The following is a 17,607-nucleotide window of genomic DNA, read 5'->3' as shown; positions in this document are numbered from 1 at the left end:
AGCTCTGCAAAGATACGACGAAGGATTTCCGAGTGGAATGAAAATCGATCCGAAAACTTAACGTACGACTGATGCGCGTTGCCGCGCGTCCGATTCGCAATAATAATACGTGATCCGTTTCTCACAGGATAGCGATTCGTAGCCCCCCCCCCTCACACACGTGTATCGTCGCGCGTAAAATATAGATTTAACGAATCCGACCGACGCGTCCTGTCGATCGTTATCGCGTACGTATTTATCACTGGCCGTCGTTCGGTCCCGACGCGGACTTATCGGTGGACATCAACAACGGTGCAGCGCGATTTCCGACGGAACGGTCGCGATCAATCCGAGTTCGGCAGCTCTTCCGTCTCGGGAAGTTTTAGATTTCAACCTTCGCGCGAACGCGCTATTACGGCGTGAACGAAATAAAAGTCATAAATCAAGACCGAAAAGGTTTGCGTATACGTGGTAGGGTAGTCGGGCGCACCCCGCGATGGTGTTTAAAACGAAAACCGTAAGATTACGCGGAGCCGAGAACGCAGAATCTGAGGGCCCGTTTATTGCGCGTGATATTCGTCGTCGGTGGTGCGCACTTCGAGGTCAATCGGTAAATCCGTGAAACGGTTCCGATCAAAAGTGGGTGTACAGGAATGGGACGGAAACCAGTATCAAAAGGGATTGAAATAACGGAAAAACGTAATTTTAACTATTTCAATAACTTCATAGTTCACGTTGTTCCGTCCGTACCGTTCCATAATTTTTTGTCTCGTTTTTAATCGTAAACTTTGTTTTTATCCGCTTGCACACGCTAAACAGAAGGTCTATTGAACATCGATTTGAAATACCTTACTGAAAAGAGAAATTTTGAAAAATACCCACTATACCATGGTTAACATTTTACTATTTGGTAAGTTTTTTTCGAAAGTTATTGAAAAAACATAATGTAGTCCGTGATAGATTTTCTTGAGTAGGAGCATGAATTAAAATATAGTTTTTCCGAAATATACGTAATTGTTGATCGGATATTTATTGAATAATTATCAAAAAAATTGATAAATAAATGAACACTACGATTTTAGTGAAATTATCACCAAAACGTAGCGGGTAAAAAATATTTTGAATAAAATGAAAGCTAACTAAAGCACAAAACTGCGGTTTAGTTATTTTCCTTTTTGTTAGTTCAGTTATTCGTTAGATTTTCCGTGAGTAATTTGTTTTACCACATACATGCGTGTATTATAAAAATGTTAAATGACAAAACGTTATCACAGTGTTCAGCAACAATTTTAACCGGAAAACACTTACGGACTTGTTTCCACCGTTGATTAGTAAAAACGATGTGAAACAAGACATAAAATTGCCATACGTGTATAAACTGCCAAATCATTTCAGTACTAGTGTTTGCGGTAAAATACATTTTTATATAATTGTTGAACACTATCGTTCAGTTAAAAACTCGTGTAATGATGATGACTATTTCCTTTTTTTTTTTTTTTTTTTTTTTTTAATTTCGGCCGGTTGGATTTTCACGGTCCCGTAACCTGGCGGCGGTTTGACGGGCTCGGGCCTCGGTCAACTTATTGGTGTTCGGCTTACGGGCGCAAGCTGTCGCCGACTTTGGCCTTTGCTTCGCTTTGGCCGCGGGTGGACACGGCGGTGGACGCGGTTGCTCCGGTGGCGGTGCTTGCTCGCAACATTCTTCCGTTTCCGACCCCGGCCGACATCGGTCAGCGTTCGGTGGCAAGCTGTCCGGGTCGATTACCGCGGCTACGTCGAACAGTTTGAACCGGAAGTTTTGGATCTCACGCAAAATGTTGTTCTCCAGGAGCGGTTCGATTTCGTCCTGGATTTTCGGCACCCTCGACCAATAGTTGCACAGTTCGACCATAACGTGACGCAACATCTCGTTGTTCACCTCGCACCGGGCCCGGTTGAGCGCCGCGAACGATCCCCGCATCCGGCGCCGCATTTCCACCCAGTCGGGATCGTCGTCCGGGTCGGCCATCGCTATTTCGGCCGCTTCCGTTTCCGCCTTCGCTCTTTCCGCCGCGCTCGGCTCGTCCAGTTCGTTGTAGTTCAGATCTTGCGCGCTCAATTTCTTCAGGTCGATCACATCGTTGGCCTCGTCCACGGATCCGCATATTTCCTCGATCTTACAAATAACACTATCGGTAAATAAAATGTTATCTGTTACCGTCACTGGAGTTATTATACACTTACGGTATCTTATACCAACTTAAAAAATGCCGACCTCGATGCGCTTGAAATTATAATAATAATTACCTATAGGTACGTGTTATTATTATTTTTTTTTTTTAAATCAATTCATATAACTGATATCTACTCCAAAGCAATTTAATGTAAATTTGAATTTTCAAAATATTTTTAATTTTAAAGAAATCGGTTGTACTAATTCTTCAAAACTTATTATTTCTAGTAGGTAAATTTAAATTAATTATAAAGCTATTAAAAACAAATACCCATATGAGAAAATAATGGTTTTGATTTGTAACAACTATATATATTTTACCAAAACATATTTTTAGCTAGAAAAACTACGTTTGACTTTTCGATAAGAACTACAGAAGTCGTAAACAATTGGACCATAATAATTACATGTTGCTTTATTGGTATACTATTCATAACTAACTAAAAAATGGTGCTACATGCACTTTATTAAAGGATGTTAGTTATAAACCATATATCAACGAATTGGCAATTAAACAAAAGAAACCACATACATATGATGAATAATTACCAAAATAATGTAATTACCTGTATGTATTTATTTAAGTATTACATTTTTATATAAATATCTACTTATAATACACACAGGTATATTTTTTTTTCATAATAACTAATAACCCGTTCGATTTTTATTTTAATGAAAATAACATAGCAGAGACGATCAAGAAAAGAAGGTTGCGTTGGGCAGGACATGCAATACGAAGCCAGAACTCTCTACTAAGAATGGTGTTGGAACAGAATCCAGTAGGAAAAAGGCCCTTGGGAAGACCAAAATTGATATGGGAAGATATAGTTAAGAGGGATGTAGAAGACTTAGGAGGCGGAGCAAACTAGAAGGATTTGGCGATGAATAGAGATGGCTGGAGAATTGGTTCTGAGACGGGATGGTCCTAGCGGCCGATTAACCCAAGAAGAAGAAGAATGACCCGTTCGAAGAAAAGAAAAATAGATAATTTTTGGCTTGTAGCGTCAAAATATTTTTGCCACCCCTATCATAAGACTAAGGATCGACTTTTTAATGATTTTAATCACTATCATGTTGTTGTTTTTAAAAATGTATTGAAGTTGTTAGGATTATTTATTTAACTGTTTAAATTATTTTTGTAAATTCTTTTGAATTTTGAAATTGAGTTACACAAATAATTCAAGTAATAAGTCATAAATTTAAATGTCTTTTATTTAGTATGGCAATAATATTTGCTATAACCCATGTTATTGTGGGCGTTTAATAAATTCTTCCTATACGAACAAGCTAAGGCTGTGGTTGTTTTAGACGATCCTGTTTGACCGGGTACATATTTCAAGTATCCATCGACTAAGAGTTAGATTTGAATTGCTCAGCGAGAATGGCTGTGCAAGATTAAGAAAAAAGTATAATGAGATAACTAATTATTAATCTTGATAAATGAAAATTAATTCAAACGCTTAAGCGTATTAAATATTTTCAGAACAAGCGGAATTTTCCAAAAAAGAAAACGGGACTTTTTAAGATTTTTTTAAATCACTACGGGAACATGCATTTTAGATACTTAGATGGTATCCCTGTGGTCTGAATAGGCCCACTACAAAGCCTTTAGCGTCGGCCTTTCGGGATTGATGTACGAACCTTTGCGGCGTCCTCGTCTTCAGTGCACCGCTCCTGACGGCGTTTATCGTACTTGTTACGATACCTGAGGATCTCGGCCCACACCTCCAGACGGACTTCCTTGTCGCCGGCCAGCCATTGGTCCCTGTATTTCCAGTAGTTGCCACTATAGTTGCACCGATAGTACAGGTCAGACCACTCGTTGATCACGGTCGGGAACCACGTCTCATCATAGTACCGACCCAGCGTGCGGAAAAGACCCGCCGCCGTGCACTTGGTCTTTTTCCATTCGTCCGAGTCCTCGAACCGGCCGCCGATTCTGCGCGGGTCCGAGAACCGACATCCGGCATCGCGTGGCTCCTCCGCATCCGATCCCGGCGGACACCCGCAGTCGCACCCTTTCGTGCTCTCGTATTTCCACGTAACGCACCGCCTGTCCTTTTGATCCTTTTTCTTCAGCGGCAACAGGAACACTTCCTCGTCGCAATCGTTATTGATCATACTTCGTTCGACGAGTTTTCAACGTGTTCGACTACTGCAGTTTATCCCACGATTTTTGATTGCCGCTTACACTGGTGCGGCGTAAATATTTTGTTGTGTATTGTGTACGCGTATACGTACGTACGAACGTGCTTCGTGTAGTGACTGTATTTTTGGTTTTGTTTCAAATAATTTCAGACCGTATTACGTCCGTTTGCTCAAAAACAGCGACGTCCGTAACAGCCGCAATACGCACGTCGTCGTGGAAACTGCCTGATCATCAACATTTCCTAAAAGAGACAGGGTTATGGGCATACAATTTTACCTGTAGTGAATCCGATGGTATATTGCACTCAGAGACGACTGAAGATTGAATGTCTGACTAAATGTTTTCTTATAACAATACTAATATGGCAATATGGTTGGACTGGGTATCGAGGGACCCGGTGGAGTTAGACCTATTATTATTACATTTTAATGTTATAAATATTTTTAGATAATTGTGCCCAATTCATCTAAATTCGGATATTCTTCTAATAGTAAATGATTGATGTTTTATTATTATAATTTAATATTTATATACGGGTAATTAATATGACACTAGCGAGGACCCAAGATGCGATAGCCCCTTTGCCTCCCTGGCCAGTCCACTCCTGTATGACAATAGTTTTCGCTATAACCGTAATTATCACTTCATGGGGAGGGATGTGAAACTTTTAGTAGAGTTTTATAATAGCGTGACGGTAAATCAAAACATATATCACCGTTTATCCGAAACAGTGGCGTATTTGAGGGGGGGGGCGTTGGGGGCAATCCCCCCCCGACAATTATTATGTAAGTAATGGGTATTTTATTAAGAAACAAAAATTATGATTTATCTTATAGTATTACTACATTTAAAAACGTTTAAATTTGTATATTGTTTAAACGCTTGAATTGAATAACGTTTAAATTATTTATAACGTTAAACGCTCAATTACTTATAACGTTATATGTCCCATAACGATAAATAATATATATTATTTTGATTGAAGATCCAGTCCATACTTAGTGAAAAATTAGGTAAAACACAAGCGAAACTTTTAAAACACAGATAGGTGTTAAAAAAGAACTACACAATAGACCATTCTAAGTGGATCCAGCATTAGATTAAAAAAAAAAAAAAACCATAAATATTAAGGATTCACCTGATATTAATATTACCAAAAATTTTACTTGTAAATTTTGAGCCTAAATTAAAGAAAACATTTCAATCCCCCCCCCCCCCTAAAAGTAAGTCTAAATACGCTCCTGATCCGAAATACTATATTAACACTTTGCTCGGAGTCGAAATCATTTCCATCATTTACTCCGCTCATTAGTGCCTCGTCCATTATAACATCTGACCGGTTGCGGTTTGAACAAAGTAAATATGTAAAACGGTTACCAATCGTACTGGCGAAAGAAAAAAGGTGGCGTTTGGACAAATCCACTGAGTTCGAAAAACATGAAGACGGTTAACAACGATTCAGCTGATATGTATGACGCACCGTGACGGTCTTTTTGCCAAATATTGTATGAAAAAAATAATAACCGATTAGATTGTTAAAATGTATCGTTGTATAATTCAACATTTTTACGAGAAAAACCGTTTTATCGGATGACGCGTAGAACAGATTATCGCGGTAAGTGGTTAACTTATCAACGTAATATTCAAATCAGTTGTTATGCAGTGTGAACGTTTACCCGTGTTTTCGTTTATTGATCTCACCATTGTAATAATAATTATTGTTCATGTTAATTTGTATTCACGGAAGATCGCCAAAAGATTAAAATCATAACGTTTGAATACAAAAGTATGGACGACACCTACGCATTTTATGTAACCAAACACGCAAAAAACAATATGTAAATGTAATCTGTAAAGATGTGCGCAACAGACGAAGCCCCTCATGGGTCGAGGACCTGCAGTCTGCAAACATAATACTAATCGAATGGAAATCGAAGTCCGGACAATGCGTGCAATATATTGAGTCACGGCCTACGGAACGGAATATTATTTATAGCCCTATAGTGGTACGTCCATTATGCGTCGTCCGAGTTAGATCAAGAAATTCCGATACAATTCAATATCAATAAAATAATAACAGTAATAAATTGAACGAGAAGACCGAGTCCGTTGATTGGGCTATCATACGAGTTATTATGATGGGTGTTTACGGGTACAAGACGGTTTAATCATAGGCGTGCGCAGACTTCAACTTCCGGTCGAGCCCCAATACTTAGACAGTGCTCCTAATTTTTTTCTCACGCTTCAACATAGTAGATTCTGTTGCAAATTAAAAACAATGTAGTATTTATATCTATACATAGAATCAAGTATTATGTTGCTAGTCTTTAGACATGTATTTTTGAAGTTAAAAGTAAAACTTTTAATTCTTTAAAATCAAATTATATAATTAAAATTAATTGATTTCCACGAACGTGTTAAAATATTTACAGATATTTTACTATGGTTGGTTTGAATTTTACTATGCCTCCAAAAAAATTCCGGTCAAGCCGGGGCTCGCTCCGTGCGCGTGCCTATGACTTTAATACACAGACTTCTATACTAACTTGATAAACTACTCATCGAATTTACCATCGAGAATGATGAAATCTGGCGGAAGTGATCTTATTATGCATCCACCATGTTTTCGGTCGGCAAAAAAATATTAAATACTTGCTGCTTACTATTCATACTATTTCTTCAATAAGTAAAATTTAAATTAATTAAGAGACATTAAAATTAAATATAATTAAGCGGAAAAAAAACAAATACTTTATTTTTCACAACATAAACATTTTTAACATATTAGTTTAAAATTAAAACATACAGTACCTATCACAGATTTTAAAATACAACTAATTTGGTTAACTGATGTCCTTTATTAACAATATTTGAAGTTTTTGCTTTAGCAACATGATGCAGTTGTATTTATAAATATTTTTACAGATCACTATTACCTATTACTAAACATTATCTATGATTTTGTAAAATTAATGATTGGAACACGTCATATTTTGTAGAATATTGAAATTATAATAATCATTCATGGCTGTGATTATTATTTTTACAGATAAACCAGATATAATAAAAGTAAAATAGCAGGTCAGTTTGATTAACAAATTCCCAATGTATTCCAAGTATTTAAAGTCATTTAAAAAACACAGTTAGAACACTTTAATAATCCTCCTCAATTTTTTTACATCAATTAATATGGAATAAAAATATTTATGACTATAGTTCAGTTCACTTTATGTAATAAAGAATATTACTTTCACTAGCGTAGCCATGATTTTAAAAAATGGAGGGGGTCAAACCCAAAATACTAAAAAAACATAATCAACAATTAACAATAAATTTGTTAATATAGTAATTTTTATAATAAGTTTATCGTATTTAATATTTTATATAAATTTATATTTTATTTTATTTCATTATAATTACATTTCAATGTATTAGTTCAACTATTTTGACTAATCTAACAATAAAAGACGCTGATGAGATTTTGAAAAAAAAAAAATGTTTTCATAATTTATTTTTACAAAAAATCAAAACAAACAATTGGTTGTAGTTAACGCGAACTTCTATTTTTATTCATATCAGTTTTTTTTTGAATTGAGGGCCCCAAATCACGAAGGCCTCGGTGCGTTGCATCTACTGCACCACTGCTACGCCGCTGTGTAACACGATTATTTATTAATAATTTAACAATAAAACAATAAGTGGTAGTATTCAATATACCAAGTTAATAATAATATTATCGATTTCATTTATGACATTTTTAACATAATCCTTGTGGCCTTTAATCAAAACTTTACAAGAATTTGAATTAACTTGTGGAAATTTAACAGTAACTCCATTATGTTTCCCACTTATCTGGTTTATTACTTCAGCGTGGTGGGCAACAAAATGATGATGATACTTTGGAGAAACATTCATAGTGACTTCAATTATGTTTTTCTATAACATTTTAATGTATTACGAGATTATAATTATTATTATTGTATTATGATTCTCGTATATCTATTATTTAAATAAATTAAAAGGTAATTAATGTTCAATTATTTTTTATGTAATAACTGTCAAGCACAGGTTTTTTTTATGAATTTGTTTAGTAAATACTAACCAAGTCTTTAACAATTTCTTCAATCTTACGTTTCGCCTCTTCAACATTTATTTTATCACCTTTTATGATGACAGCACTATTACTAGAAGCTATTTTCGGAAATGTTATACACACTCCATTGCACTCATTAATAATGCGATTGATAATTTCACCACGTCTTGCAACAAAGTAATTATGATACTTTGGATCAACATTTACTGCAGTTCGAATAGTATTTTCCTAAATCAAAATTGTTAATGATTATATGGTTAACTTATTTAGCTGTATTTAGGTACATCAATGATTATTTTAATTGTTTTATCTTAAGTTATTTCATTTTATATGACTTATATATCAATAGTTCATTGTTGTAAAGAAAACTATGAACAATTAAGTAAATATAACCTCAATGAAATTTCAATAAGAAATAGTTAGGTTAGTTTAATACACGTGCATTTGTATTGAATTATACATACCAAAACTTTAGCATGGTCTAAAAGTCTTTGTTTAGCAAGAGCAACATCTGCTTTTCTATCACTGATCACAACTCTATCTCCAGCACCAAGTTTAGGAAATTCTTTTTTAACATCACATTCTTTTTCCAATTTGTGTAAACATTCTTTTTGATTGACCACTAAAGTGACATGATTCTTTTCATTGATTTCTACATGTTCTTCGATGACATTACCAATATCGGTTATCATAACTTCAAATTTTGCTTTTGCTTTATTAACATTCTTCTTTTTACCAACAATAGTTATATTTTCATTAGTGGAATCAGTTTCAAGCGGGAAAATTATTCTTGTGTTCGTCAAATATCTGATCTGGAATACAAGTATAAAATCATAAATTAACACATTGTATTCTTATACTAAATTATTTCAACAACATATACCTTTTTAACATTGACTCCGTTTGTTCCAATTAAATATTTGTGAAACTTCGGATTTACTTTCAAATCAAACACATATTTATGAACTTCATCAACCATTGTCTGAATTTGTATAATAACATTTTTAACATCATCTTCGGGTCCTTTGATAACTATAGTCTATGAATTCAATGTTAGCTTTAAAATAACTGTTTACTATTTTTTTAATAGATTTTAGCATTTGGGAAATTTTCTTGAAAATGTACTTATTGTATTAGGTGAGGGGAAGCAGTTTTTTCTCTTGAGACAATCGTCCCCTGCTCAAAGAGAGAAACTACCAGAAGCCAGGTTCTAATCGATGCCTGAGCGTATATCACGCATATAATAACTTATACAATTGGTTAAATTGTCATTTTAATTCATAAGTTTAATAAATAAGTATATTCTTACATTATCTCCTTTAACAGTTGGTAAATTCAATATCACATTATCACCACAATCTTCTTTTATAGATTGAATGAATTTATTCCCAAGATTTACAATGACATTTCTAACTTTAACATTTCCCAACACCATTTCCTTTGTTATTATGTCTCCCTAAAAATACATGATTCATAAATTAATAATAAAATTGAAAAATAAATAATCTTTATATAAAACTAACTATTTCATTTTGTACTTCTTTAATCATATCATAAGCGATTAAAACTTTTCTTTTATTTCCCATGACTTTAATAACATTACTATTGTCTCCTTCACGTGGTAAAAAAATTCTCGTATCTGTCTCTTCTCTAATCTAGAATAGTAAATTATATAAATAGCAATATTTCTAAAGGTCAAATCACAAAAGTTAATAAATAATAATTACCTTTTTAATAAATACTGCTCTTTTTCCAGCACTAAGTTTGTGAAATTGTTTAAAAATAGGAATTTCCAACGCATAGTTGGTTTCATCCAATACTTCGGCTAATTCAGCTAATGATTTAAATGCTTTATTTACATCATCGTTGAAACCTCGTATTTTAACTAAATTATTTCTAGCCTCGACTAAAATATCGAACCAAATATTATTTATTAACAGACAAAATACAAAAAACAAACATATTAATACTATTAATTACCTAGACCGGGGAATATAATTTGAACATTTAATATTTTCTGAAGCTCTCGAACTTTTTCACCCTTAACTCCAATTATCGCTCCATGGTGACGTTGATCAATCTTTATTTCTTTTTCAATTTTATTTTTCAACTTAAATATAATTTCCTCTAATTCCTAACAAAAATTTTAATCTTTACAAAATTACGATAGAAGCTATTTGATAGAAATTTGTTAAAATACCCGATTTCGTTAATACATAATACTTGTAAATTTTTTTCTAAAATAAAAAAACATATCAGAAATCTTTTAAAAAATGTTAAACCTATAATATTAAAATTAAAAATTAATTGAATTTGTATTGAGTTATATCAAAATTCAATATTAAAATCCTCATTATTATTTTATACTTTATTTTTTACTATAAAGGTATAATAAAAATTATCGACATTTTAATTTAGAAATCATGAAATTTTCAAATATTTATTAAAATATTTAATTTTAATTTAATTAATAAAATAAATAAACTAACAAAAAATAAAAAAATACAAAAAAAAAATAACTAAATAAACTAACTATGGTCACAATTAATCACTTTAAAAATAGACATTATCTGTTTCGTCAATTTTTCTCCACCTATTCAATCCAGCCATTCTTTTCGAAAATTAATTTACTTAAATATGTTAAACGTAAATTTCGAATCATTAAAACATATTTTTGATACATACTTCAACTACTTTTTTCGTGGCATCCTTTGTTCCAGTAATATAAATTATGTCAGATGAATAATTCATACACGGTATTTGAATACGTGCTCCTGTACGTTTTTCAATACATTTAAGATTAAGGCCTTGTTTGCCCAATAACTTACTTCGATGTTCTTTCGGAAACTGTGTAGCAGTAGTTTTAATCTGAAATGTTAATGTTAATAGTTAAAATTGCTAAAAAAAAAAATATTTTTTTATTTATTTATCTGTAAAAAAACTATAAAATAACAAACGATTTATTAAACATTTTACATTATTATGCACAGTTTTTTTTTTTTTAGAACTTTCAGTATATTACTATTACAGTTCAACAATTACAATATACAATTTAAATAGAATTTAAGTGAGCATAATTGTATATAAACACAATATGGTTAGTACAGATAATAGAATATAGATTATGATAAATACAATCCAATAAAAAATTAAAATAACAAATAATACCGAACAGGTACAATATTAATAGGTTAGGTAAACATAGTACAATAATATATAATGGATCGAAAACAATTAGAATGAACAGATATAGATTGCATATACAAAAATTAAAATTATTGTAATATTGTTAATGAGGTAATAGAGAATGGACTGTGGAATAAGTTGTTTGTTTAGAACAGCTGTAAGAAGCGTAATTAGAGGATTAATTAATGAGGAAAGTACAGAAATAAATTTAGCCAATGACATATCACTAGTGTGGCTATTAGGTAATGGGATATTATTGGAATCGACAACGGAGGCGAAAGAAACTTTGGGAAGTTAATGAGACGAGAGTACAGTATTCGGATTTTGCGGTTTTGAATGAAACGATTATGCACATTTATGTATTATAATATTGAAAAAATAATAATAATTATAATAATAAATAATTCATAATTTGTATACAACAATATAGTATATATAATAAATATTATTTTTATCAGTTTATCTTATTAATTCCAACTTAATTAAAACTTATTTACTTGAGTTTGGTTGCTTGCGATAATCTTTTGTTTTGCTCGTTCAACATTAATTCTATTGCCGCTGATTAGTAATGTCAGGTCCATGGTTTTTGAAGTAAAAATCTCCATTCCTACATTATGTTCTTTCCCAATTTTTATGTATATTTCCTTACATTTTTCTTGCTCTAATTGACTATTCCTGCCCCAATTTTGGTCTTGGGCAGGTATTGTAATTATCTACAAATTTTACAAAATAAAAACTAAGATATTATTTTATTTATAGTCTAGATATAAATCAAAAAAACTTTCTGATCTATTACTATTCATACAGAAAAATGTTATTTAAAATCATAATAATGATGTTCTTTAATATGTAAATTATCATTCTATAATTTTATGTTATTTTTTATTTTTCATTTAACTTTTAACACAAAGTTATTATAGCTCAACAATTAAATCATATGAGTAAAATAACTAAGTATGCATTTTAACATTAATATACAATAATCATTATCATAAAATAATATTAGTAAAATATAATAATTTGAGATAATTATAAAAAAGAATTAATTTTGATTAGCCAATTAAAATTTACAAGTAATGGATATCATATTAAGTGGTTAAAGACGTGATCATTTAAATGAATAAGGTAGAAAAGAATTTGGGTTTAGGAGTAAGATGATTGCGTAGAAGAGCTGTAATAATAAAAGAAGGGAAAATATTAGATTTATTAATGCCAAAAGACCTGAGATAAATTGGGAAAACGGTAAATCGTCCATAGGCCTATTAGGTAATAGGATATTATTAGAACCAGTGATGGAGGCGCAAGAAGCTTTGGAAAGAGGTTTGATAAAAAGAGACGTGAGTACAATATTTTTATTTTTATGATAACAAGTGGGTTGTTTTGCGACGTTTAAGAAGTAATTTATGTTTATGACAACCTTTATAGTTAGAAGTATGATCACCCGCTCAAAAGTCGCACTGGGTTGATCTGTCTTTCTCTTTGATGTAACTGTTTGAGGAGTGATTTTCTTCATATTTAACACAGCGTGAAAGATGAAGGGTCATCATCATTTCCGGTATGGTGATGGTAATAGTTAACATTGTGACCATAGCTAAGTCATTTTAGACACTAAGGTGTCACTAGGTGTCTAAATCACTAAGTCTATTATTATTACTAAATCATATTGGGTAATTCGACTTACCCAATGTGACTTAATGTGTGCAACATTGATGATTCATTAAGAATTTTTTTATCATTTGTATTTGGATTAATTTCAACGAAGAACAGCGGAAGCATATGGCAATATGATATATATATATATATATATTGAACTGATGTTTTTATAATGATGGTAAACAATGATTCTTTGGTTATATTATGAACGTCACAAAAAGTGTCGAGTTTGATTTCTTTGTCCATTTCGCTCGAAAAGACAGCGAAACGATTAGGCGAAACTAACGGTTTAGTTTTTTCTCCGTATGGATAGGAGAATTAGGCTATGATAGCAGCAACCGTTTGGGTTTGGTAGTAAGCGGAGAGGGTATGTAATCCATCATGAAAGTGAAGTCGCATAAATATAATACCGTGAACTGAACTAACTAATTTAACTTGAATAAACTAATAAAGTAACTTAACTAAAATTGCGGTAACAGAACGGGAAAATTATAATCGCTCTGACATGCAACCGTGTTACAAGTCAATATCAGACTGATCGTTCTAATACTTAATAATCACTATTAAAGTGGCATGATAAATTACTTCGTTCACCGTTGAAGATATAATATTACTCCGTTTTTTAAATGGTATAGTCCCGATTGTGACCGATGTCTTCGAAACTGGCAAAGCTGGAAATACGAGATCGTAGCTGTTGCCATTATTCTTAGAATCTCCTGAACTCAGTTGGCCAGACACCATTGACATATTCTTCATCATTATAATTGTTGCTCTGAACAGGTACTGAATTACTTTTCTAAAACAAAATCTATAATCTTTATAATCAAAATGCGAATGAATAAAAAAATTTAATTCATTCGAATTCGAAATCAATGTTCAACCAGAATTATGTTTCAGAAAGTGATTTGATACGTGATATAAATCAACTAATTGTTCTTCTATAAGTTTAAACAACTAACAAACTAAATCTCCAATAGTTACAAATATGCAAAATATAATTTAATAACTACTAATAATGAAGTTTTATTTAAGTCTGTATTATCAAACGATAATCGATTGAAAAAATAAAATGTTCATATAAAAATCATAAATGTATTTAAATATTAAGAAATTATTAAATACCATGAAAATGCTATCGTAAGCACTCAGTTTTAGTTTTGAGTTGTTGCGAATAATATATATTATAAAATAACAACATAATAACTAATATCGTATAAATATAACTGATATTTATTAAAATGTCCAATTCCGTCAATACATAATTTTCTTAAGTTTATAAAACTATTTTGTGGCTTTCCGGCATATTTGTTTTTGTTTTACTGAGTTAAAAAATCTTATGAAAATCTTGTATCTAAATTTCAACTTTTAATTATAACATTTTTTTAAGCTTTTTAAATAGAAAAATGTAGCGAATTTTTGTGATTCTTGGTGAGTTTTTTCAACATTTAATGTTAAACCACGCTCAATTGTTCTACTCCTATTTATTAGTTGGAAGATATGTAAGAAAAAATTTTTATTATGTTTTTAAGGCTATTTTTCCAGAATTTACCATAGTTATTTTATCTTCAACGAAATAATCACGAAAGCTTGAAATGTTGAAACATAACATATATTTATAGCTTAAAAAAAAAAGGCTATATTTTTGGAAAATTATATCGGCAATTATTATTTTTTGGGTTACGATAAAACAAAAATGTAATGTTATCAAAACCCTGTATTCCATAAATATTGTCGCTTATTATTTTTTAATTCTTCGATGGGTTTTCGTAATTATTAAAAAAACTGTTGGGAAATTCGTAAATTTACCTCTCCCTTAATGCACTAACTATGATAACGAAATTTTCATTTTTTCCTATAATTGTGATTTCTCTTTCTGGTAGAAATCCTGCACAAAACCATAGCGGTTGCTTATATGAGCGTCCTGCAAGGGTAATATCTTCGCTTGCCAGGTCATTGAAACTACGATAAAATAATAAAACAATTGAATGTTTAATCGAAGCTGAAGTTTTTTACGTTGTTATTCCTGCATTTGTATAGTTTTCTCGTCATTCCGTTTACGACAAACATAGTAAAACTGTATCAATGTCAATGCGTCGTGCAAATTTGCTTAAAAATTAATTATTTGCAATTGCATTTCAATCGTTGAGGTTCGAACAATGCCGTGACGTACATGTCCGTACGACCTGTATTTAAATCTAATTTAATATCAATAGTGTTTTTCACATCGGCACGCGAATATATAAAACACGTATGCACGCGCACATACATAATTTGCAAAGATTACATTGTCTATTTAACCGTATTTTTTTATTATTTTAATACCTAACCATAAAAAATGGTCGATTTAAAAATCTCACGCTCACATCCGATGTTATCATTCTATCGTAGTTGAAGTACCAGAATTTCATTCCCGTTCTTATTGTCGTCATCGAAATCGTCTCAAAAATAACGTTATTGCATACGATATTGCGGTTTCGAATAACCGTACCGGCATAATGTGGTGTGTAGTACGGAATGATTCGGAGCGAAATACAAAATGCCATTTTCGACTCTGTAATAATTTGAAAAACCGGTAGTATTCCTGACATAGAATGTGGACATATATTCAAGATATAGTGTAAATATTCGATATAAATGCTCGGGCAGGGTGCGGGTACAAGTGTTCTAGAGATAAGAAAAATGACAGGATATAAAAGTGAAATAAATAGAAATACCGAAGTCTCCGAGGTTTGATGATACGATAACCATGAGTTTGACTGATTGCGCACGCTCTAGAAATATAAATAGAACTTGTTTAGAAGAGAAAATGTACCTCGCAAAACTTAGAAATGTAATTAGTTCTTTCAGTCATAGGCGTAATAAGGGGGGCTAAAAGGGATCTATGTCCCAAACTTTAATTTTAGCACGCCCTGTTATAAATCCTAGCCCCATCTACGATAGCTACATTTTTAAAAATAAATATACATAAATTATCGTTTTATTTTTAGTTAAAAACTTTTTGGAAAAAAAAAAATTTATATTATATTATTTTATGTGATGTATCATACCCTGTAGTACTAATTACGTAAAAATGAATACAAAAATATTCGTTGCTCAGTGGAATAAAAGTATGGATTTTATTATTGTTACATTAGTGTACAAAATGATGATAACGAATAATGATAACTGGGGGAGAGAGCAGAGATCTCCACTTAATTTCCTATAACTATAAAAATATGAAACCTGGATCTTCCTCCCCTAACTATAAGGTCTAGTTATGTCTGTATCACCAGTTCAAATGAACTGCAGCTACCCGTCACTATTAAGTCTCCGGGGTTAGAGCAGGATAATATCAAGGAGAGGTGGTTTACGGGTACTTTAAATACATCCCATGTCAATTACAACTTGGTACACATGTTCGAGTTTAATTTACTGGTGCCGGTACCCAGACGGCATATTATAGGGGTCGCATTTAATTCCTATAGTCCGGTCGTGTTTGAGTACACTGTAAATTATTATCGGGCGTGCGGCCGTTTCGTCATATTACTATACCAATGGTATATTTTTATTGCCCAGGATCGAATATCGCACTAAACATTTTTTCTCCAGCAGAAAAGCAAATATCTTCAATAAATGCCAATATTTCGACCAGTCCAACATGGAAATTTTTATTTTTTGACGGTAATTCCGATTGATCGTGCTCTTTATATGGCTGCATGGCTACTTACGTCCTAAAAAACTGTATATTGAACTGATAATAAATTCGACCATGGGCAAAACTAGAGCCCAAATATTGGGGATGTTACAATTGCTGAAAATGAAATTGCATGGTATATCGAGATGCAAGTCGTCTGGCATAACCATCGATATGTTTACTAAAAAAGTGTGATATCTACCGATAAATAATCAAATTTACATTATCTAATATTATGTCAGCAAGTATTTGTATCAGCTTAGTATACGTGTATTACACTCGTTTATCACAACTTGTTAGATTTTATTAGACTTCAGGCACTGAGTAGACCGATTAGAAGAATTTTTAATTTTATACCTAACCTAACCATTTATACTTTTAATTTATTTCATACCAACATATTATTTTTATTAATATTTTGAATTTTATGCTAAAAAATTATTTTACAACGATGTTTTTTTTTTATTTTACCCAATATACATATACTTATAACAAATGATAAATAATATACATTCGATATTTTTGCTATCGATTATCGAGACACAACTAGGTTATTAAAAAAATTTTACTTAGACATAAGTAGGTTATGACCCGTTGTCGGAATTTCTAGTAGGGACGCAACTTACTTATAATATACCTATATAAATTTATCTATATGT

At 31.9% G+C, this 17,607-nt stretch overlaps 2 protein-coding genes across 2 annotated transcripts; both read right to left on the bottom strand.

Annotated features, from left to right (window-relative positions):
* Positions 1-1,486: 1,486 nt before the first annotated feature.
* LOC112679809 lies at positions 1,487-4,315 on the bottom strand. The gene is made up of 2 exons (XM_025549729.1): positions 3,836-4,315; positions 1,487-2,134 (listed from the first exon to the last, which is right to left on the bottom strand). Exons 1-2 carry the CDS (start codon positions 4,313-4,315, stop codon positions 1,487-1,489), a joined length of 1,128 nt encoding a protein of 375 aa, XP_025405514.1.
* Positions 4,316-7,818: 3,503 nt separating this feature from the next.
* Positions 7,819-16,972, bottom strand: LOC112679808 (vigilin-like). Its single transcript, XM_025549728.1, has 14 exons — positions 16,827-16,972; positions 15,082-15,234; positions 13,861-14,071; positions 12,120-12,335; positions 11,122-11,304; positions 10,417-10,570; positions 10,164-10,342; positions 9,960-10,091; positions 9,746-9,892; positions 9,320-9,475; positions 8,901-9,248; positions 8,446-8,664; positions 8,061-8,279; positions 7,819-7,995 (listed from the first exon to the last, which is right to left on the bottom strand). The coding sequence occupies exons 1-14, from the start codon at positions 16,970-16,972 to the stop codon at positions 7,891-7,893; spliced, it is 2,568 nt and encodes an 855-aa protein (XP_025405513.1). The 3' UTR covers positions 7,819-7,890.
* Between the last annotated feature and the right edge of the window lie 635 nt (positions 16,973-17,607).

The sequence above is a fragment of the Sipha flava genome, unplaced genomic scaffold (genome assembly GCF_003268045.1).
Source record: "Sipha flava isolate LNK unplaced genomic scaffold, YSA_version1 168_pilon_pilon, whole genome shotgun sequence".
Lineage (NCBI taxonomy): Eukaryota > Metazoa > Arthropoda > Insecta > Hemiptera > Aphididae > Sipha > Sipha flava.
Note: the sequence above shows the minus strand (reverse complement) of the source record. Positions and strands in the feature narration are given on the sequence as shown.